At 43.8% G+C, this 23,576-nt stretch overlaps 1 protein-coding gene across 12 annotated transcripts in view; it reads left to right on the forward strand.

Annotated features, from left to right (window-relative positions):
• KLC4 (kinesin light chain 4) overlaps positions 1-23,576 on the forward strand; it is a 62,962-nt gene that overhangs the window by 10,075 nt on the left and 29,311 nt on the right. For 5 of the 12 annotated variants that reach the window (XM_020796903.3, XM_020796907.3, XM_020796908.3 and 2 more), the window contains exons 2-10: positions 13,912-14,183; positions 15,275-15,505; positions 16,059-16,137; positions 16,353-16,578; positions 16,844-16,931; positions 18,376-18,477; positions 18,805-18,978; positions 19,089-19,188; positions 19,693-19,745. In XM_020796903.3, coding sequence (XP_020652562.3) covers positions 13,935-14,183; positions 15,275-15,505; positions 16,059-16,137; positions 16,353-16,578; positions 16,844-16,931; positions 18,376-18,477; positions 18,805-18,978; positions 19,089-19,188; positions 19,693-19,745 — 1,302 coding nt within the window. In that variant the 5' untranslated portion in view covers positions 13,912-13,934. Of the gene's footprint in view, positions 1-12,424; positions 12,907-13,717; positions 13,771-13,911; positions 14,184-15,274; positions 15,506-16,058; positions 16,138-16,352; positions 16,579-16,843; positions 16,932-18,375; positions 18,478-18,804; positions 18,979-19,088; positions 19,189-19,692; positions 19,746-23,576 lie in introns of those variants that run through there. The other 7 variants (XM_020796904.3, XM_078382900.1, XM_078382902.1 and 4 more) reach the window with 5 other exon arrangements.

The raw sequence follows: 23,576 nt of genomic DNA on the forward strand, positions 1-23,576 counted from the left end.
ACCACCAACTTTGTTTTTATATTAACTAGAGGAATCTGAATGAGAGAGAGAGCAATGGATTGAGAACTGAGGAATTTCCTCAAGAACTGCCTTGCCAGCTTCTAGTAGTTTGTCCAGGTTAAACAGAAGCTGCATTGTATTTCTATCTCTGTCTCTTATAGCTATCAGACTATTATTGATGGTAAATCTCATAAAGATTCCAGTGGTAGCTTAAAACTGGAGGTATAAATTAATCCTGTTACAAGAACAGTGCTAGATGAAAGAAGCCAGAAACCTAGCAAGTTACAAGCTACAAATCATCCTCACCTCATTATTTTCTGTCTTAGTTCCTCCTCTGTACCTACTCCCCCATGTCACTTTAACAACCTGTGTGAGAGGTCTTAATATTTATAAGTTGCTGTGGATGTAAATTGGAGTTACAAAGTTGACATCAACCTCGGGTGACAGTGTTTATTACGTCCCCAGAGAAAAGGCAGCATTGAGTTGAGGCTGAACTTCTATTTCAGTTGAAAAATAATAAAAATGGTCTGCTGTCAAGTCAGTATCCATTTTTGAACCATCCTCACAATTTTCTACGTATAAAATACATGTGCTTTCTCATTTCTGTCTTTTGGGGATGCTGTGGTAGCTTGCCCAAGGCCACATAGTCTGCCTGGGAGAGGCACAGTGCCAAATTAAACGCCCAGCCTCTGACGCCTCAGGTCCTCAGCCAGCTAGCTACTCACATCACTGAGTTATCTAGGCCAGGGGTCATCAACCCCTGGTCTGCGGCCCAGTGCCGGTCTGTGGGTTTACCGGAACTGGGCAGCGGAGACAAGTCTCTGCCACCTGCCCTCCCCCCCCGGGCGGGGTGTCGCGCTTACTGAGGGGTGTTTTGTGGTCCTAACTGTTCCCCCAGTGCCTCTCAAAGGAGAGCAGCACCACTTCCCTGCAGGGAACTTGCCATGGGGCAGCCCACCCAGGAAGCGCTGACAGCCCGCCACCGGCTCGGTGGGTGGGAAAGGTGGGTTGGGCCGGGCTGCATGGGGCACTGCTCCTCATCCATGGAAGGGGTTCTAGGAGGGCGGCTTCCTCTCCTCCTCCGCTGCTGTCGCCCCCGAGTGGGGCTCGCCTTCTGGGGCCTCCCATCGGGGCCTCTCTCCTGCCCTTACAGCAGCGGCTCCATGAGCCGCCATGAGCGACGGAGCCGGCGCTGCAAGGGCGGGAGCGAGGTCGGGTTGGAAAGAATGGACTGTTGGTGAGGGAAGTGGGGCCTCATTTCCACCCTTGCAGCGCCGGCTCCATCGCTCCTGATGGCCCTGCCGGCAGCCCTCGCCTCCTCCTTCTCTGCCAGGGGAAGCATCCTCTGCTACCGGTGCTCCGCTTCCCTCGCCGATGGATGGTGTGCAGCCGCCCAGGCTGCATCTTGGAGTGAAGATCGGTTCGTCCCCCTCCCTCCCTGCTGAACGCTTTCCATCGGCGAGGGAAGCGGGGTTCCGGAGAAAGCGGAGGCGAGGGCTGCCGGGCAGGGCCGCCAGGAGCAATGGAGCCGCTGCTGCAAGGGCAGGAGTGAGGCTCCGATGGGAGGCCCCAGAAGGCAAACCCCACTCGGGGGCGGCGGTGGAGGGGAAGCCGCCCTCCTAGAACGTCTTCCATGGATGAGGAGCAGCGCCCCATGCAGCCCAGCCCACCTTTCCCACCCAGGAAGAGGCAGCCGGGCAGGAAGCAGCAGGATCGGCCTCTCGCCCTGGGGTGGCGTCGAGCACGGTGACCGATCGTTGGCACTTCCCGGGCGGGCTGCCCGCAACAGCTTCCCTGCAGGGAAGGGACGCTGCTCTCCTGCGAGGGGTGCTGGGGGAATGGGTAGCAGGAGTGGGACACGCCCACCCGTGAGCACGGGGGTGCCCCACTTGTCAACCAGTCCACGCACGGCGCTTCCCCCCTCCAAATGGTCCGCAGACTGAAAAAGGTTGAGGACCACTGATCTAGGCAATTATGGGGCAGAAATGATGTTTGCTTAATGGTTGAATAAAATAGAGGGGCCATGATGTAGTTAGAGTGAGGTAGGCAGCTTTTTCAGATCCCCTCCCACCCGAGGAGCATGTCTTTGCCATGCTTCTACCTGATAAGTTAGAAAAATCTACCCCAAGCCATTCATCAAGCTTAGTTTTTTTTAAGAAGTAGAGGAAATAGTCTCTGTCTGTGCGGTTTCACATTTTTGTCATTGGGAAGTACAAGTATGTATTTTATTTTAAAAAAGAATAAAATGAGTGTCTGTACTTATATATGTCCTTCACTAGAGAGGCTTTAAGTCCCTATGCTACTGTTTTTATACTTACTGGGGCAGATTCTGACAGCCACACTGTGTGATACCCTAGTATTTTTTGTATCTTTATCATTTCGTTGGGAAGCCCTGAAATTTTAGACACATATAGTTTTGATCAGACTGTATGAATTGCTGCTTTAGCTTTCCGTTTCGCAGTCTTTCCAGTTGGGGGAAAATCTTTTTAACATTAAATATATATTTTTTATGTGACTTAATGCAGCTCGGCATACAACCATTGAAACTGCAGTAGCAAACCACAGATCTCATAGGGTGTGGCTGGAATTAAGCCACCTTGGCAGTGAGAGCACAGGGTTAATATTTACCCAGCACTTTAGTTTAAGTCTTGTTTTTCCTCTTCCTTGGTATAAGCAAGGATTTTATTTGAATTTTATTGGGGTGAGTGGAAGTTTACTTATCTTACACATGAGGCAGAACAAAGACAAAATCCGCTCTATTCTGCCATCTCCTGTGCTGGTTCATAACATTCATTAACTTTTATTCAAGACTGTGTAAGCATCTTGCAATGTGTGACTGTTGTTGCTTATATGCAGGTAAGGTATATAAAGTTACAGTATGTGTAGTCTTCCACCAAAAGCACCCAGGGCAGAGGCTTTATAAACAATCCTGAGTGAGAACTCCCCAGTGAGGATGCAGCCTTGTTTTTTGTGGTTTTTTGCGAACATCAGTAGTCCAAGGCCATTTTGATATTCAAATGTTTGGTATTCAAATGTTTTCATTTGAATATCAAAGTGCACAAGAGGTTTGTAATTAAGATGCATCATTCCCTGAGTACTGTACTGGATTTCCCCCTTTTCTTTTTCAGATAGTAAGTGGAACTTCCCTTGGTTTGTATCTCACTATATCTAGATATATTTGGATAAAGCTACCACCCTCAGCTTGCAAGCTCCATGGAAAACAGCATGCCTTACCGTTCAGAATTGGGAGCATTAGGATTCTTTACCTGGGCGGGCTGCAATTCTAAATATTTTTAGTGGGTAGTAAGTTCCATTTAAATCAGTTTATTTTAAATAAATATTTCTGAATAGGCATAATCAGTTGTGATCAGAAACCCTGAGGATTGCACTGTACACTGTGGTTTCTCAAGAACATATCATGTGGTATCTCTGGTATTCGTCTAGCCCCGCATGGTTCCTTTGTTGTATATGTTGGTACAACACCCTTCTTAAAAGGAGCTCAGAAACCAATAGCTTGACACAAAGTCAATGAGAGCTTTTCCGTTTTGTTTCTTAAATCTAATGAGGAATAAGGCTTGACATGTGTTGAAATAACTAGTTGTCAGTTTAAAGTAAAGAGCAGTAGCAGAAAATGATAGTCCCCATATTTAAAACATGTAGTGCTGGGGATGAGAAAGGCTAAGCCACTTGTGTGTGGCACAGTATGAGTTTGCACTTCTCTGGCAGACGCCAGATCACAAATGTTGTCTTACAGCTGTCAACTTGTGAAGCATTTGGCTGTGGTCATTTGCTGTATGAAAACTGCAAGCTTGGCTTTTCTTCTAGACTAGTGGTAATTTCTTTTCTTCCAGACGTTTTGGACTTCAGCTTTGAGAGACCCCCCCTGTGGCCTTCTGGGAGTTGTAGTCCAAAATTGTTCGAGGGCAGAAAATTCCCTAGACACTGCTATACCCACGGGGGCCACTGCCCCTTGATGAGTGTGGCGATTTTAAATGGATGCAGAAAGTGACATGATTGAATGCCTTGCTGAAGTGCATTCATTTATTTATTAAATTTATTCCCCGCCCCTCTAGACCATGTCTACTCGGGGCGGCTTGAATGGCAATAGACCTGCTGTAGCAAGGGGAGGGGAAGCAGCCGTGGCAAGGCCAGGGTGGGGCATTTTGAAGAGCAGACGTTGGCTGCAGCTGCAGAATAATTTGTGCTCCTGAACACTTCCATCTCTTCCGAGAGAGACCGGCTGGCAGTCTTGTTGGTGCTTGCAGAAGAGCATCTGCTGTTTCTCAGCAGTCTGGCTGTGTCTTCTCCCTTGCTACTGCAGTGGGTGGGTCATCACACTGCATAGTTACCCTGCCTTTAGATGAGGGGAGAAGCAATTCAGCCTAGCAGATGCTGTCCTGTCATCTCTTCATCAGCTACCAAAACCTGCTTGCCCTGCCATTTCTAGAGCAGCGTTTGGTCCGAGGAAGCTTTTGCATAAAACCATCTTCTGTATAGTGTAAGTTGCTCTGCAGGGTGGGGATTCCTCCAAGAGGAGCTGAAGGACAAAGATCAGGACGCTGTCCATACGGGACAGAAAGCCAGTCTTGTCTTTACTTTTAAAGTCAGTTGAAACAAATGAAGCTCCACAGAGAAAGCTATAAACAAGAATAGAGAAGGAAGGCAAACGTTTGTTAAGGACTAGAGATGGGGGTATTTGTATACGAATATCCCTGCAAAGGTGGTGTTAATGAGGGTCCAGCCCTGGACAGTCCACTCACCGATCCGATTGGATTACATGGAACTCTGATTTTATTATTTACGTATTTTTCGCTCCATAAGACGCACCTTTCCATAAGACGCACCAATTTTTTAGGAGAAGAAAACAGGAAAATATAATCTGTTTTCTTCGCTCCATAAGACGCACAGACTTTCCACCCGCCTGTTTTGTGGGAAAAAAGTGTGTCTTATGGTGCGAAAAATATGGTAATTTATGATTTTTGATAGCTTCCTTGGTACGTAGGGTGGGGTCCTGCTGCTAACATCATGTGACAAAGCAGAAGGAGATGGCTGATGTGCTGCTGTTATAAATGCTTTTCAAGCTAATAGGTAGGAGACAAAGCCAGGTTTGCCCTGTGAAGTATACATGTGGCCTAGCAATACTGTATTTAGTGATGCATTGACTAGTGTTCATTTTATGGGCCAAGCTAGTAATGATTGTGGTGTGCCAGGTAAGGTGAAAGACTAGGATTCGGGAGACTGGGTTTCAAATCCCTGCTTGACCAAGGAAACTCACTGAAGGCTAGCAATGATAAAACCACCCCTTAAATATCTCATATACCTTGAAGCGCCCATTAGGGTTACTATAAGTCAGGTGTTATTTGATGGCATATAACAACAAAGGAATTCTGGGAGAGAGACATAAATCAGCCATTCTATTACTTTCTTAAAATATTTGCGCATTTATGAGTGCATCCTTGATTAAATTTCCTGCTTTGTGTAAGTATGTCCTGGCAGTCTTTTGGAGATAAAGCTCCATCCTATGGGTTACTGGTACTCTGTGGATCTATGATTGCTGCGTCAGCTTGGGAGGAAACAAAGTATATAACAGGATTAGTGCCATCCTGAACTATTACAGTGCCTGACAGCTACCTGTGCCACAGGCCCTGTGTGACGTAGAGCAAGTTGACCATAGTGGAAGAAGCCCAGAGCCTTAAAAAGTCTGACCAGATGGGCATCTTTTGTTCTTCGAAGGTAAATGGCTAGCAAGGCAAGTGGCATTTGCAGATTCGATGTAAAACAAGCTATCAGTTTATATTCTCTACACGCAGCGGTCCCCAACCTTTTTGGGACCACGGACAGGCTGAGCCTCCGAGGAAGGTGGGGGCCCCCGCAGGTGTATGCAGGTACATGCAGGTATGCACGCGCTCTCGGGCGCATGCGCGAAGCGGTGGGGGAGTGCCCGCCTGCCCACCAGCGCTGGCATGAGTGCTCGGGCACATGCGCGAAGGGGTGGGGGAGTGCTCACACCGGCACTGGCATGTGCACAAAGCAGCTGTGGAGAGGGGAGTGCATGCATGGGGGCGGGAGGTCTGTCTTTGCGGTCCGGTCTGGCTCAGACCGCGGACCAGGAGTTAACGACCTCTGCTCTACAAGGGTGATGGTAATACAATTTAAGGTGGGGAGGTAGGGATTGTAAAATGCCCCCAAACCACATGTTTTCCATGGGCCCCATGATGGCCACTTCTTGTTTAAAATGGCCACCCCAGCTGTTTTCTCTCTCGAAAGTCCTAGCGACTTAAAAGCCCTTGTCTTTATTATGGTCAGCTTGACAATGTGAGACGTGGTGGCGCTGCAGGTTAAACTGCAGAAGCCTCTGTGCTGGAAGGTCAGAAGACCTCCAGTCGTAAGATCAAATCCACAGAACGAAGTGAGCTCCCGTTGCTTGTCCCAGCTCCTGCCAACCTAGCCGTTTGAAAGCATGTCAAAATGCAAGTAGATAAATAGGGACCACCTTGGTGGGAAGGTAACAGCGTTCCGTGTCTAGTCACGCTGGCCACGTGACCACAGAAGATTGTCTTCGGACAAACACTGGCTCTACAGCTTGGAAACAGGGATGAGCACCGTGTCCTAGAGTCAGACACGACTGGACAAATTGTCAAGGGGAACCTTTATCTCCAGATATACTGCATTCCATGTTGTATGTTCTTAATTTATTGTTATTCTAGAAATACCAGTCTATAAATATCAGTTGCACTTCTCTGTGTTTTAGATCCTTAGTAGATGTATATTAAATCATCATTTGTTACGATTTATTTGCAAGGCTGACTTAAATGGTCTGACCTATCTTCTGTTTCATCATTTCATAAGCAATATATCTGTGAAGATTTTCAGTCATCCAGGTGTGGTTATCTGGAAGTTGAATCATGACAACTGGACTTGTTTCTTGTTAGGTCGAAACATTTTGCTACTGAAGAAGCTACTTGGATGAGTAGCGAAATGTTTCAACCTAAGAAGAAAGAAGTCCAGTTGCCATGACTCAACTTCCAGACATTTCGTAAGCAATATGTTGCTGTCTGCTGAGTGACAGGCAGGAATACTGCCTGAAGACTTATTTACTTGCTTATGTTCTTTCTTACATTCTTTTGTTCTTTCTTTCCTTCTTTTATCACCCAACTAACCAGTAGTTACCCTGGGCGGTTTACAAGAATCACAAGGCATAAAACCAACATGATCAAAGACATTAAGTTCATTAAATAAATTAAACAAATATTACAGATTACAAATTGATGACAGTTGAATGAAAGGCTGAAAGTCAGCAAGTTTTTAAATTGGCATATGTTGAAAAGCCTGATGAAACAGATGACTTTCTAAAAGTTTTTTGAAAGATGCCAGGGAGGGTCCAGGTGAATTTCAGTGGGCAATTCATTCCAGAGGTGGGAAGCTGCTGCTGAAAAGGCCCCGGGTCCTTTTTTTTTCCCTTCTGGGCCTCCCCCAGAGTCAGTGCCCTCAGCCACCCAGCCTGGGAAGAACAACTAGATTTTCAGCATTCATCCTCCGGATCTCTACAATCATTTACTTTGATAATTCTCCTTGGCCAGAATAGATCTGGAAGCAGAAAAGGAAAAATCAGGCGTGGTTAGGGAGTGTCTCCTATAGAGTCACTTTACCAACTGTAAGCATACAGTACTTTGTCTTCCATTTGTGGTATGCCACACTGTTATGAGTCAACTCTGGGCAGTTGCTAGCCTCAGGGTACAGAGTTTAATTTAGATAATAGATTCTTCTGTTATCTTTATTAGAAGTATGCTCACGAGTGTGTGATTCCGACAGGATATGATGAGCCTTTTGTAGGCATGACTGGATTGTCATAGTATTGCTGTAACAAGCCTCTTTTGAGTATGGTACATTGTTTGTCTGCTTGCCATCCTGGTGCTTTCCCCAAGTAACAATTACTTGTGCAAACTTGGCAAATACCTGAAAGGGAAAGAAGAGGGCTGTTGTGTAAGTATCTAAATACACAATTCCTCCTCTGATGAATGGGGGTGCCTCCTTTACAATGTGAAATGGGGAACCAAAGCAAATTTTCCTAAAGGTTTGGTTGTCACATACTTGTTACGATGTGTAACTGTGATTAAATAGTTCTGTGTTGGTTACATTTAAGGCTGTGGGAGTGACCTTGATGATCTTGTGGGATGCAAAAAAAGGAACCTTTTGGAATGTGGGACGACAAAGGACAAGTTAGTTGGCTGATTTTCATGAATTATCAAAATCCTTGCCTTTCTTTTTGAATACATTAGCAGTTAAAATGTTCAAAACACATTAAGAACTTCCAAAGAAGTAGATGTGTTCTGTTTCATCTTTATAAAGGAAAAAAGGCAATAGTATTGTGGCACCTTTAAGACTAAAAGCTTTATTTCGCTTTTGTGGCTTACAGTCCATAAAAAACTCACCCTGAAATAAAGCTGTTAGACTTAACAGTGCCAAAAGAGTTCTGGTTTTTGTTTCCTTGTTATTTATAAATAACAAATGCATTAAGAGGATTTGGAAACATCAAGTTTGTACAGTCAGCATAAAAACAGTATCATTGTCCAAGGAAAATGGGTAAGCAAAGGGAGCACCCACTAAGCATGACATCATATTTAAGCCCTAAGTCTCGTCAGTGTGCATAAAACTTTGCAGTTGTTGCCAAGTGCTTTGTCATTGAAGCTTTGATATAGGTGACAGGTGGGAAAGTGAATGGAAGCAAAGCATGTTCAAGGTAAGTGGAGAATGTGTGTTAATTTAGGTTGGGCACAATGAAGGCTGGTAACAGGCAAGGGTGGGGGACCATTTTAGCCTTCTACATATTTTGGTCTCCAGTTCCCATCAGCTCCATTTAGCATTGCTAGTAGTGAAGAGTTGTAGGAATCTATCGATTTTTTTCCCCAGTCTATAAGGTCTGGGACCTCAGGATTTAAAAGCACATTCCCTGATTAACTGGGCAATGTGTTTGTTTTTAATATAGGACTTATGAAAACTGCAGATGACAGACATCTTAATGTATTTATTTAAAATATTTCTTTTCCACCTGCCTCCCCTAAAGGACCTAAGGCAACTTACATAATTAAAATAGCGTTTAAAAGCTAAAAACAGTAAGTGTACAATTATTTTTTTTAAATTAAATATTATATTAAAATGGTAACTAAGATCAATATTAAAACCTATAGCCATATGGTAAGGAATGTCTCCTCTAAGATGGTTCTCTTCAACCATATAATGCACCATCTAAAAACAATGCAATATTTTCCCGACAAAACTGTTTTAGTCATATGGTATGCATGCTCAATTAATTGACCTGTTAAACTTATTTGACTCATGTTGCTTTACTGTGATTGGGTGATTGTTATAAAAGTAGCAGATTAATAACTGATCCCCCCCCTCTCACACACACACAAACACACACACAGAGCTGTCTTTTAGAAGTAATGAAGTGCTGTTAAAAATCTTAGTTTTCTGGAGATTTATTTTAAAAATCAGCATTAAAGTCCTTTATTTCTTCAGAGGCCTCTGTTTTGAATGTTGTTCTGTGCTGTCAAGTCGGAATGGATTTATAGCAACACTAATAGGGTTTTCAAAGTACGTGAGATATTGAAGGAGTTGGTTTACCAGCTCAGCACCCCCAAAGAGTTTCCATGGCTGAGCAGGGATTCAAACCCAGGCCTCCTGAGTCCTAGTCCATCGTGCTATCCACTTCACCACACCGGGCATTCACTGTAGCTTGCTATTAAACAGGTTTCAGATTAAAGTTTCTGTCCAGGTTTAAATAATCCTCCAAAAAGCTAAAAGTAAACTGCTGGCAGAGTGAGCCTCTTACCACAGGCTTCACTATAGTGTGACACACTCATGCTGGTATTTTGATGTTGATTCTCAAAAGACATGGGCAGCAATGTAGGGAGGGACTGCAAGAAATAAATACATCAGCAGAATTCTGCTCCTGCCCACTCTCTCGCCCAGAGTATTGGAGTTGCAAGGAGGGGCAGGAACAGAACCCAGGGGCCCTCATGGATTTGGAGCCCAGCAGAATATTGCATCAAACACATGTAAGAATCTCACGTACATATATTCAGATAAATAGCAGCCCTGGACTGCAGTGTGCAGTTCTCACACACTGAATATTGATCAAAATTCTTTCTCGTGCACTTATCTTTGCTGTTAGCCTGTGAGTTAATGTTTGCTCCCATTAGTGGAAAACCTTTGACCGCTGGTGTCCTCCACTATGCTTTGGTTCAGTATTGAAGATCCTTGAGTCTTCTATTTTTGAAAGGTAAAGCAGTGCAGCTTCCCCACCCCAATCCAGCCACCAATTTCTTCGGCCATCTTATGGGTGTGAGAAAGCTGTGCAGAAGAGTTCTTCATTTATTTTTTATAGACCAGGCATAATGTAAGATCAGAAAGATGGACGTGTAGCGGTCTTGGAGACGAGGAAGGAAATGGGAAAAGAGATTCTGTTCAGAAAGTGGGTGGGTGGGTAACAAAGGATTTACAGACTGCTGTTTCTATGCTAAGTAATCAATCTTTCTGAAACCTAATTTTTGCTGTGCATCTCAGTTCATGTCATTTCCTTAAGCACCTTCTGCATCAGCTTTAGCACATTAGCACTTCCAGAATGTACCACCTTACCACTTTGAATACAAACACCCTCAGTTGATTTTGTCAGCTCTGCAGAATCAGACTTAGTTAATGCTTAAACAAGAGACTAGACTACCAGGGAATACTACATATCCCCAGGTCAAGTAAGCAGCCTATCTGAAATCCAGGAGGGGTACTGCCAGGCAGAATTTAATTGCATGTGCTGTACTGTTTTAGGTGGACCAAAGGTCCGATTTAGTGTGAAGCAGTGTCCTGTATTCTTGTTATGTCCACATGTTCCCATCTTATGTGAACTGTGATACATTCACACTTAACTATACATATCTATTTATTAAGATCTACAAGACAGAATCCAATAGGTGAAAATCCCAATAGCATAGGACAGAGCTGCCTTAGTGGTGGCCCCATAGCTCTGAAAGAGAGTGGGGCTCAAGCCAGATTGTGGAGCCTTCTAGAAAGCGCATTAGATGTCTTTTGTATGCTGATACAGTATTTCACTTGGTGATATTTTTGTTTTCTCTCCCTGCAAATCTGGATGGACAGATAGATTTAATGGTCTTTTTGTGTTTTCGTTTTCCATGTTGATTTTGTGAGCCACTGACGTATCTATGTGACAGCACTGAAATACATATTTACGATGGACGTAACTACATACATTTTCTTTCTCGTATATTTCTGAAAATCTGCTGGGGAGACCTTTTTGCTTTTCTGCAGAACAGAAGAGATTTAGCCAGCAAGGCAGTTACAATTTGGCTTCTGTAACATCACTGGAGCTGAAGTGAGTTAAATGAAAGTGGTTTGTTTTGACAAGGTTGTGAACTGAATTTAGGAGGCTTCCACCCCACTGAGTAGTTTCCTGGTATTCTAAAAACAAAGAGCTGTGTCAAGCTGCATGTAGTGTACATTCTGTGATAATAAAGACACTGTATGAATCTGTATGGTGGCTAATGTTGGATTAGGACGTGGGAGATCTGGGTTGATGTCCTAACTTTGCAGTGAAACTCCATGGATGGCCTTGGGCTAGTCATACGTTTTCATCCTGATCTACCTTGCAGGGTAGTTGTGTGGATGAAGTGGGAAGGAAGAGAGCCCTATGTGCAATCCTGAGTACGATGGAGGAAAGAGAGTGTATAAATGTAACAAATAAGTAAAACTGGAGATAAATCAGCTCTTCCCTGAAAGGTACTGTCTGCTTCCTCGATTCCTTTGTACACAAAGGATAGAGGTCTCCATTCCCCATAGTCTTTCTGCAAGGCACCCTCCTATACTTCTAGTGTTAAATGCATTCTACCCTTATTTATTTTATTTATTTATTTATTTAACTTGTATGCCGCCCACTCTACCCAAAGGTCTCTGGGTGGCTTACAACAATTAAAACACAATAAAAAACAATAAAAAGATAAAGCAATTAAAATACAATTAAAATTTAATTAATTGTATTTTAATTATCGCTTATTCTGTTATTATCCTTCTTTTCTTTTCTTCTTTTTTTTCTCTCTTGGTGTCCAAGTGTCTTCCCCCCCCCCCACCTTCTGTTTCAGAAGCGGAAACTGTAGTGAGTGTCTCATCCCCTTTGGGGCTTTTTCCCTTCAAGCCGGCTGGCTGGCTGCTGCTTTGTTCTTCCTGGCTCTGTCACTGTGCCAGCAAGGGTCAGACAGGTGCTGCCTCCTCCACTGTGCTCAAGGTGTCTAGGGCTTGAGGAACCCAGTTGGCACCTAAGCAACCGTGGGGCAGCTCTGTCCAGAAAGTCCCATTGCTTTGACAGGGAGGTTTTTTTAGCAGGATGTTCTGTCGAGCTTGGTAAACACAAACTGGGAGGCGGGCTGCTGTTGCCTAGCAAAGATCTCAGAACTTACAGAGGTGGGACTGCCCAAGAACAAAGGCAGATCTATTGATAGCTTCCTCCTTCTCCTCCTTCCCCCCCTCCCTCTCAAGCTAATGTAATAGCGAGGCTCTCCGCCAGCGAGAGATCACGTGGGTCCAGGTTGTTTCACTTGCCTTTGTATTAGCAGGGGCAGACTGCTTTGGCCGTTAAAGAGGTAAGCCTCTTTTTGCTGTGGGTTTAGGTTGAGCCCCCTGGAGCAAGGGGACTTTTTGCAAGGAGGAGGGGGTCCCTTTGTGCACATGTCCGGAAGGCTGTGTAGTGCATCGGGGGAAGACGGAGCCAAGTGACTGTTGAGCAAAGGAGCAGGAATCGAATGCCGCAGTTCTAATAACAAGCCATTGGGAAACCGTCTGTTATATGACGTTATATCTTGTTTCTGCAGTATTGGCAATCCTCTCTGTTTGGTTTTCGTAAGTAACTTTAGTTATGTTTGTGGTGCTGGCTAATGTATGTCAACGTGTACTCATTTGTGTAAGGGTTGGTCACGTTCATTTGCAAACTGGTATATTTGTGGCTTGCTTCTTTTGTCCCACTCCACTCCCAGCCTGCTTCAAGTTCCAAGCATATGTTGGTAGTGGTTCCTTCTCTCCTTTCATCTGACAAGCCCCATGAGCCCTAATCTTTGTTGTATACTTGCACCTAGCATTTATACAGTCCATCCCAGTGCCTGTATCCTTGTGAAACTCAGGCGTGGTGGGGGTACATACTAAATATTTTGAAGGAGTCCAGAATGGACAGTTGGAAGGATTTCAGTTGTGAGTCTGCATGGTAGACTTGACTGATCAGCTCTTTATTTCCCCCCCTGTTCCTCTACTTTTTTTTTTCAGAATTTCCCTCAATTCTAAGAGGCAGGATCCTAGTTGTTTTTGCCTTTGGAGGTGGCCACAAGGTGTAACTAACCGCGAGAGCATTTTCTTCTTCTAGGTGTTTAAAAACAGCACTCAGACATTGAACTACTGCTGGGAAAATTGAAAAGCAACCTTTCTCTTTCTATTTTCTGTATTGGAACAATTTGTCTGTATTCTAGCCTTTTCTGCGCTGGATTTCTGTGACCTCTTGGCTCATTGAGATTCCTCTTGTCCTCTTAAATGGCACCTAAATCAGCTTTCTCTGTTCCCAAGGGTGTGGGGGCGGAGGGAGAACATCAGCTTTGACGTAGCTTCTGTCTTTACCCCTGTCTGCTCCTGCTGGTGATATATTGTGCTCCATATTGCCTCTTTCTGCAAGAAGGCAGAAACCCAGAGCATGGGAGGTGTTGTCATTGCTCCTTTCAGGTGACAAGACTGAATGGGAATAAAATCTCTTTCTACAAGATCTCCTGCGTCCAGCTGTTGACTTCTCATGTTTTGCAGGATACACCCCATGCAAGTGAGGCTGTGCTTTTTTAGTAATCCTGTTCTTCTTTTCTTCTTTAGGTGGGGGCTGTAGCTGAAAGACTATGTCCACTATGGTGTATCCAAGGGAGGAGAAGATGGACAAGCTAAGCCAAGAGGAGATCATTTCCAACACAAAGCTGGTCATGCAAGGGTTGGAAGCCTTGAAGAATGAGCACAACTCCATTTTGCACAGCCTGCTAGAGACCATCAAATGCCTGAAGAAGGATGAGGAAGCCAACCTAGTGCATGAAAAAGCTAACCTATTGCGCAAGTCGGTAGAGATGATTGAATTGGGGCTTGGAGAAGCTCAGGTGAGCTGCAGTGTAGTAGAGAGTAACTGACAAGTTACATTTGGTAGTGTGCAACTCTGGTGAAGTTGCTGAAGCCTGAGATTGGGAATGCTGCTTAGCTGAGTTTTTATTTCTTGTCTGCTTGCCATGTCTCCTTCCACTTCTTGATAATTTAATGAGGTGGAATAAATTGTGAAAAGTAAGCAAGTATACATGTACTCATATGAAGAATATCCATGTCTTAGCTCTTCTAAATGCAAAATATGTGTCAGTTACAGAAATGTAACCATTATAACAAAATACAAGATAGTCCTGGGCACACAAATTAATTGGCCATTAATTGTACATAATTGATGAGCAGTGTAGATCTTCCCCACCTGTCTAGTTGACAGCATGGCTAACTTCTTCCTTTGGAAGAAGCAACCAAAAGGACATGTGGTCATGACATCATAGCATATCTGAGAAAAAAATCTGTTTTGCCTTGGAGGAGTCTAGGATCAAGTTGTTCAACTTGGGATAAATGGGTTAACAGTTTATTCAGTGGTTGGTAATCTTTGTATCTGTACTTTGTAAGTTCTTCATAAGAATTTATTAAGATTTAGCTAATTCCTTTTTTATACTAAGTTTCCAGTCTCTGTCCAAGATCCATTCTTGCTTTGGGGGTTAGCAGGGGCAGGGTGTTTGCCCTGAGTGAAGCATAGAATATGTTCTGAATTGTGTCCTAACACTTCTGCCTCTTCTAGTAAACTGAATCTTGTTTCACTCTGAGAGCAAATGAGACAAATACTAGAAATAGCTGGCTGGCTTATTGATGGTGCTCTTCAAGGGTCCACACTTTCCTCCTGGCCATAAGTTGAGAAATTAAAGCACTGAATGTCCTAGCTTTAAATAAGGAGCTGAACTAGAATATAATTAGTTGCATGCTTCCAGCTTTGACTTACATAGCAAGCAGCTTTCCTGTGGGGTTTCCCATGGTATTTTCTTCCCTGAGATTGGGAACTTTGGTCGGACTAAGGAGAAAAGTTTTGGATACACAGTGGTAGGGGGAACCATTGTGTTGAAAATGATCTCTACATGATAGTGACCCTCTTTCCTTGTGTTTCATGGACCAGGTGATGATGGCTTTATCAAACCATCTGAATGCAGTAGAGTCTGAGAAGCAGAAACTCCGGGCCCAGGTACGTCGGTTATGCCAGGAGAACCAGTGGCTGCGGGATGAGCTAGCAAACACCCAGCAGAAACTGCAGCGCAGTGAACAGACGGTGGCACAGCTTGAGGAAGAAAAGAAGCATCTGGAGTTCATGAACCAGCTGAAAAAATATGATGAAGATGTATCTCCATCGGTAAGAGTCTAGAAAAGGCAGGAGCTACCTGTGCCTGATTGGGAGCTCTCCACACAAGACAGGCCAAGAGCAATGAGCTTTCTAAGAGGTCCTAATAACTAACAATTGCATGCTGTCAAATCAAATCTGACTTATGGCAACCGCTTCTCTGGGTTTTCTATGTATAGCGTACTCAGAAGTGGTTTACCATTCTCTTCTTCTGGGGCTGCTCTGAGACTGAGTAGTTTGTTCAAGGCCAAACAGGCTGGCTCTTCTCCTAGGAGTCACCGTACAAAATCATCTGGTGTTCCATCTCACAGAGCTATCCAGTCAGCTAAGGGGCACTGACTGTGTCTAACAAACTGAGTCTGTCCAGTCTGGGTTTCAGTGGGATGAGCACATCTTGCTTACCCTTGAAATAGACTTGGTGTTGCTTTGTTGGGGAAGAAAGCATTTGAATGGTCATTGGGTGAATACAAGCCAGGAAGTAAGATTTCTAATATGTGCTAATAAAATCTCATACTCTGACTTCTTAGAAGTTTATTTGTGTTTCTTCTCTCCATTGGTATTTCAGGAGGAGAAGGAAGGTGATTCTACAAAGGATTCATTGGATGATTTGTTTCCAAATGAAGAAGAGGATCAGGGCCAAGGGTGTAGGTTGCATTCTTCCATTCTACTCTTGGGGAAAGCAGAAAATGAGTGTGAAAGAGAATCATGAACGTTGCGTGGGCTGCCTTTGTGCTTACATTCCAGAATGTTTTCTGGGCAGTATGAAGAACTAAAGTAATACCAACTCTCACGTTTATGATTTCCACAATATGACAGTTCACTTTGCCCCTTTCTTTAGTAATGTGATCTCTGTTTTCAGTGCCTCATCAACACAGCAGTGCAGTAGCAGCTGCCCAGCAAGGTGGTTATGAGATCCCAGCACGTCTACGTACCCTCCATAATCTGGTCATCCAGTATGCCTCACAGGGGCGCTATGAAGTGGCTGTACCTCTCTGCAAGCAGGCGTTGGAAGACTTGGAAAAGACTTCGGGCCATGATCATCCTGATGTGGCCACCATGCTCAACATCTTGGCCTTGGTATATAGGTGAGAACAGGAAAACACTTCTCTTAAGTGGGGTAGAAGTTGTTTGTTTACTTATGATGCTGGGTTCCATAAACTGGAGTTTCTTGGTTGTTTCCACCATATAGGTATGTCACATGTCTCAGGGATAGGGAAATGGTAGATAACTCAATGTGCTGGACATTATGGTGGGAAGATGTACAGGGAAAACAGAAACAGGGTGTGTTCTGTGGTGTGAATCTCTGTCTTTCTTAGTATTGCAAACATATGCAAATATCTCTTGCTGCAGGGATCAAAACAAGTACAAGGAGGCAGCTCACTTGCTGAATGATGCACTGTCCATTAGGGAGAAGACACTTGGCAAGGACCATCCTGCAGTGAGTAACCATTTCCTTGACCTTGCTTGGCTGGACGGTCTAAGCTGATGGGATTTGGAAGGAGGTAGTGATCAGCTGACCTATAGCAGTATTGCAGGATTTGGTTTGCCAACCTTCAGGAGGATAATGGTGGGTATACTTTGGATTGGTTCAAGGGCTATCTGAAGCAAGTATAATACTGCAGACTAAGAAGATGATACACTAAGGGACAGAAGCATGGCCAAGTATTTGCTCAGTTATCTTTCAACAATAGCTAATAGTCATTATGGTCATCTATTACATCTGGTATTAAAGGCAGTATGAACTCAATGACAGTTTCTGGCAGACAGAAGCGGGATAGTTCTGTTTCCCTTATGCACTGCTTTTGAACGTCTCATCAGTATCTGATTTGTCTTTGGCCTGCTGCACAAAAGTTCTTATTATATTATTCTGCCCATCTTTAAAAAGAACAAGCCGGAAAAATTAAAATAACCTTTGAGTTCTCACTGGAATGGAGATGAAAGAATCAGTGCCCTGTTCATCTGCCGCCTATATTTCAGACAGTTACGAAACCCTTGGTATGGCACCATACAGTAGGTCTGGTGCTGGAGGGGAGCTGGTCACTGGTGCTCTCAGCCTTTGGCGCTTCATACAGTCTGTGCTTCAGCTCTCAGAATCCCTGACCATTGGCTATGCGTACCAGAGTTTCTGAGAGCTTTAAGTTGAAAACATCTGGAGGACAAACAGCTGGGAACCACAACAACTGGTTGTATCTTTTTTTATCTACCTACATGGTCCTATCAGTGTGCACATCTCTTTACAGAAGTCCAGAGTAACCTGCAGTCATGAGCAAAGCCTAGGAAAGTTGCTTTTAAAACTACAACTCTTAGAGCCTGTAAGTCAGTGTAGTCACTGGAGGATCTTTGGAACTATAGTTCAAAGGATACTTTTCCAAGCTGTGGTCAGGAATCTGTATCGTTTGTATAAATGAGTCTTAGCATCTTGGGCTGACAGTCAACATCCTGGACTCATTCACTTGGTACCTTGTTGTTGCCTTCTTCTGTATTCCGTAATTTCCATTGGCTGATCAGGGAGAGGGCAGCTTTCAATTAGCAGATAGACTCTGATGTTTCAATAACCTGTTTCAGGTGGCACTCTGAAATGGGGTAAGGATGATGAAGGCAAAACACTCCAATGAAGCAGGAAGACTGCTTTTAAAACTATTGTTGGCTCTCAGATGTTCAGACAATAGTTGTCATTTGAGCTGTGCTTCAGGTGGCTAAATGTCTTGGTCTGCCTTTGGTTTACCAGTAATGCTTGTAACGTAATTGTATTTAAGTGAAAGTTGATTAATATGTCTGTTCTTGTGTCATTCATTCTCTCTCTACTATTCTCTAGTTCTTTCCCTTGGCTTCCTCTCGTCCTTCCATGGCTCTTATGTAAGTGTGCTTATATGCCTCAACAGGTTGCAGCAACCCTAAATAACCTGGCTGTTCTCTATGGCAAAAGGGGGAAATACAAGGAGGCAGAACCATTATGTAAGCGCGCACTGGAAATCCGGGAAAAGGTATCCTTCTTTTTCTCAAGCTTAGGGGAGGAGGGTTGAAGGCACTGGACAGTCAACCAGTGAGGTTCTCTATTGCCTTTAAGTGCTGCTGATCTCTGTACCATCCCGACATCCTGGAAGGGGGATACCTTCAGAAGCAAAACAATTACTAGTCAAAGGCTGATGTAGCACTGTATGCAAAAAAATAGCAATGTATGTCAGAGTCTTATTATATTTCTGGCTTATTTTCTATGGGAGGGGAGAACAATGTCTCAATATCGCTTCTCTCCCCCCCCCCCTAATTCTCTTTTTGCAATTGTAATTTCAATGTCTGATTCTCCTTTTCAGGTTCTTGGCAAAGATCACCCAGATGTGGCCAAACAGTTAAATAACCTGGCTCTGCTATGCCAGAATCAGGGCAAATATGAGGAAGTAGAGTATTACTACCGCCGGGCACTTGAAATCTATGAATCCCGTCTCGGGCCTGATGACCCCAATGTGGCCAAAACAAAGAATAATCTGGTGGGTCCACTGGCTTACAGGAGGAATGTAGGGAAGCTGTGTGTGAAAAATCTGGTTGTGGGAGCATGGCTTGCCTGTTTTTAAGATGTCATTCTTGTACTCTTTGTTAGGCCTCCTGCTACCTGAAACAAGGCAAATACAAGGATGCAGAGACCCTCTACAAGGAGATTCTCACCCGTGCCCATGTGAAGGAATTCGGCTCTGTGGATGGTAGGTGGACAAGCAAAGAGCGAGGACGCAAGGTTTGTGCAAGGAAGGGGAAGTTTAGCAGGAACCCGGCAGACTGTAGTGGCTACTAAGAGCCCTAAAATTTGATTATGAATAGTAGACTATTAAACACGTACTTGCTGTGCCATTGGTACACAGGAGCTCTAAGAACCTGTGCTGCTTTTGAATTTCTTTGTTGACAGTAGTCCAGGCCTTTTTTTTTACTTATCATCATGACCTGATAAGATAAAGAAGCCATGTGTTACATGTGGATAACATTCATGGTCTCATGAATGTTCCCTTCTCCCCCTGGCATACTTCACCATAGTAACTTTATTAAGTTGACAAAAGCAAATCTGCCAAAGGAAATGAGCAGATGGGTTCAAAAGTCAGCACACTGGCATCTTCCTTTCCCATCTGTAGTGTGAGGGAGGCCTTTGGAAATGCCACCAGAACCACAAATGTGGCTTCTCTCCCTTTTCTATACTTTTTCTCTTGCTCCTACAGATGAACATAAGCCTATATGGATGCATGCAGAAGAAAGGGAGGAAATGAGCAAGGTGAGTGTATGAACCCTGTTCTAGTGGGTACTGTTGCATGATGACAGCAGGAATATAATGCACATCTGAGTTTGTCTTTGTGTGTCCTGTACTGGGTGGAATCCCAGACGTTTCTTTACCTTAGAGCAAGGATTTGGAACAGGCTGCTAGGCTTCAAGTCCCATCAGCTGCAGTCTGGCCATTGGTTTAAGAGGATGGGAACTTAATTCCAACTTGTGGGGGTCACCAGTTCCCCAACCCTGCCTTGCAGTGAGTTTCTCTGGTGATTCCAGATCTGGTTACTGATAGCCATAAGGAGCATCAGAGACTTGGCGCTGCAGTATTTTATGGGGGTGAAAAGTGTAATTGCCTATGTGGGTGCAGTGAGAATACTAACAAGACAGTCCAGGAGCTCCCCATGGTGAAAGATAGAGCTGATAGTCCTGTTCTTTCCATGCCTTGCATGTTTTCTCTCTGTTATAGTGCACTCCTTAGGACCTACTGGAGAGTGGAAGATGAAGGGATTACAACAGGTTTCTGGCCACAGACACTTCAGAACCAGGAAACTAAAGCTTGCACAATGGGAAGGCCATTTGGCTGATAAGAAAACAAAAGTAGTTTTTTTTTTTTGTTTCCCAAAGTCTTATGTAAAAGAAATAGGAAGAAGCTGCAGTCCTCTTCACCATTACCAACTTCTCCTCCTGAGCAACTTCTGCTTTGGATTCCCCAGTTCTGAAAGGAAGAAACTAATATTTGACCTAGAATGGGAATACGTATGTGTATTAGAGTTACAGCAAACCTAGGTTTCTTAGGATAAAGGTTCTAGCCTTTGGTGCAAAGAATAATGATGCTGCTGCCTCTTCTGGAAAACCTAAACATTACAGGGAAGTGTAGGAACTGTGCACAATGGAGCCAGGGCATGCCACTGAGCTATCCAGCAGTTCACATGCCCTGCTGAAGACTTTTTGATCAATTCTTTTGTATAAACACGGACAATACCAACTTTGCTTCTGCTTCAGTCTTCCTTATTTCTTCTGAGCTTAGCTGCATTCCTCAGAGTATCTTGGTTGGGGAATGGATTTTTCCAAGAACAGTAATCATTATGAACTCTTCCTGTTGTAATACAAAACATTGGTGGCTTATGATTGAATTGAACAATTAAGGCCAATCAGCTTTGTGACAGATCTGCTCTAGGTGAAAACAAAAATTGCTAGAAGTTGTTTGTTGCAATGTACCTTATTGTCGTATGGAAGCATGGCTGTGGTGACCATCAGGATGACTATCTGCATTTCAAAAATGTACCACTGTGCGTCACTTTAGAGACATTCTAGGCTAAGTAAATAAACACAGTGTGAGCAGTTCACAGGCAAGAACATACATGCTTCTGCCTTGCACAGGTTATTCTTATTCTCTCACTCCCCCTCCTCTAGCTCTGTTAGATAGTTTTGATCAGGCAGTCCGAGTCTGCTTTAGGACAATGTTGAGAAAAATCCAAGTTCAGGAGCTACTTTTGGGTCACCTTCCCATGAAAAGAGTGGTGGGTGATTTCTAGGCGTTCTTCACTGGTATCTTGAGCTCAACAGGGACAGCTTGTTTTGAATGACAGATTTTTGTACTTAGTCCTTGGAGCACAATTGACCCATCCTCCAGATCAGAATCATTACCCTGATCCTAAGGTACTGATTTGGAGACACTTCTGTGCCTTGTGTGGTTTCGTATCAAACAATTCTGGTTTTTGTATCATTAGTGGCTTTGCACTGGAAAACATTCTTTCCACTCCCTAATAATTTTAATTTTAGGCACTTTCATTTTTACCACACCTTTCTTTCCTTCCCTCTTACCTCCTTTCACTTTGTAATTCAGTTTCATAAGAAAACATACACAAGACATTCTGTTGACATTTCTTCTTTCTTGAATACTGCTGAACAGGATTTTCAATTTTGCATACGGTTTGCATTCCAGGAGGCAAATTTGGTACTGTGGGGAATGTGTGGGTCTGAGCTCAGAACCTGATCTCCCCTCATTTTCCTGCACAGTCTTTTCTTTCCAGTATTTGGAAAAAATGGTTTAGTTTTTTGTTGTTGAACTACGGCGCCCCAAATCCCCAGTCAGCCAGTGGCTGGAGGATTTTGGAGCGCAAGTTAAAAAACAACATGATCAAATTCTTCTTCTTCCACTGGATCATATAATTGCTCTGATTGGCCTGTAACTCTGTCTATTGCTGGTTTATTTCTAGACATTGGTGAGAGTTACTGCAAAAAATGGAGCATAAGACCTAGAAACTTTCTTCTCCCACTTCTTTTGCTCAACCAACACATGACTCATGTGGACACTAAGGCCCTATTAACTCTTTAGGCAGCAGCTGGCTAGCTGCCTTATCCCAAGTCAGTCTACTGGTCAGTCTCAACCTGTTCTGACCAGAGCCCTGGGCAGGAAGCTTTCCCGTGACCAGCTACTTCATCCTTTTCACTGGTGACGCCACAGGTTGAATCTGGGAATTTTGAGTGGAAGTCATGTACTCTACCCCTCAGATCTTCCCCTTGTGTAAATTAAATAGCCAGTGCTGTGCTTGTGTTTGCAACACAATAAATACCTATCTAAGCGCTCTCTCCAACTGGGGCTTTCTGGCATGTGTGCGCACCGTCTAGCTCAGTGCATTTAATAACATGTCTCTACTTCATATATTATGACGCATGGCAGTGCTGTAATTACAGGTATAAGAAGGAGCTAATTCGTACAATAATCGATCCTTTGCTGAACCTCAGGAAGATGGCAAGTGAACCAGTCTGCAGACATAATCTGTAAATGGAGTCCTTTTGAACCTGACAGCTGTGAGCAGAAATTCAGCTAATACCTCAAACACATACAGTCATTTACCATATCATTTTGTTTAAAGAAGTTTGCTGAATAATACTTAGAGAAGGCATTCTATAACAATGCTTAGTGTTCAGAAATTGTAAATAGAGTTGCAGGAGCCGCCAACCCCCACTCTGTTGTTCAGTGTCTCCATACATGGGAGGAGTCACCTAAGGCAAACCAGGGAGTCAGTGTAAGGTGAACTGTGGCCTTCCAGCTAATAACTAGTTCTTTAGCAGCTAAGCTTCATCACATTTTTTTATGAATACAGAAGTGAGCTGGGACTTTCCAGAATCACAAAACAGAGAGGGCTTTTCAAGTCATGGAGAAGAGTGAGATCATATGTTGTTTCTGGAATAAGGAGCTACTTTTCAGTAATGTGTCCCTTCTATTTCTTTCTAATGTTGTCTTCCACTGACATTCTTGGTTTCTTGTTTCTTATGCTATTAAAAGGCATAAAATCCATCTTGCTAAAGCATTGCTTGTTCATACTTTTGTCATACTTTATCCATATAGAGTAATAAGGTTGTAGATACAGCACAAACCCATACACGTTTACTCCGCAGAAACAAACTGAACACAGTAAGCCATACTTTTCTGTGAATCAAAGGTGGGGAGCATGTGACCCTGCCTGGGGTTGTGTAATTGCCCTTTCCGCTCATCCCTCACTACTGGCTGATGGGAATTGCATTTCAGCCATACCTGGGGCATCACGTGTTCCTGAGCCCTATTGTGAATCAGTTGTGCATACAAATAGCTCAATCTGTGGGGCATACCTGGCCAGGAAAATTAGAGGAGGGGAATAAAAAGGACAGTGATGACAAGCATCTTTCTTGTGGTACTTAAGAAATGTGTCTTGTTAGGAAGAGGTAAATATGTGGCTTTTAAGTGGAAAGTTCCACTTGCTGTGTGAGCGTTTGGAAAGAGAACAGAATTTTATGGGACAAAAAAAGATGCTTGTTATGGAGAGAGGACTAGGTGCTGCTGTCTTCTTCA

The sequence above is a fragment of the Pogona vitticeps genome, chromosome 1 (assembly GCF_051106095.1).
Source record: "Pogona vitticeps strain Pit_001003342236 chromosome 1, PviZW2.1, whole genome shotgun sequence".
Taxonomy (NCBI): domain Eukaryota; kingdom Metazoa; phylum Chordata; class Lepidosauria; order Squamata; family Agamidae; genus Pogona; species Pogona vitticeps.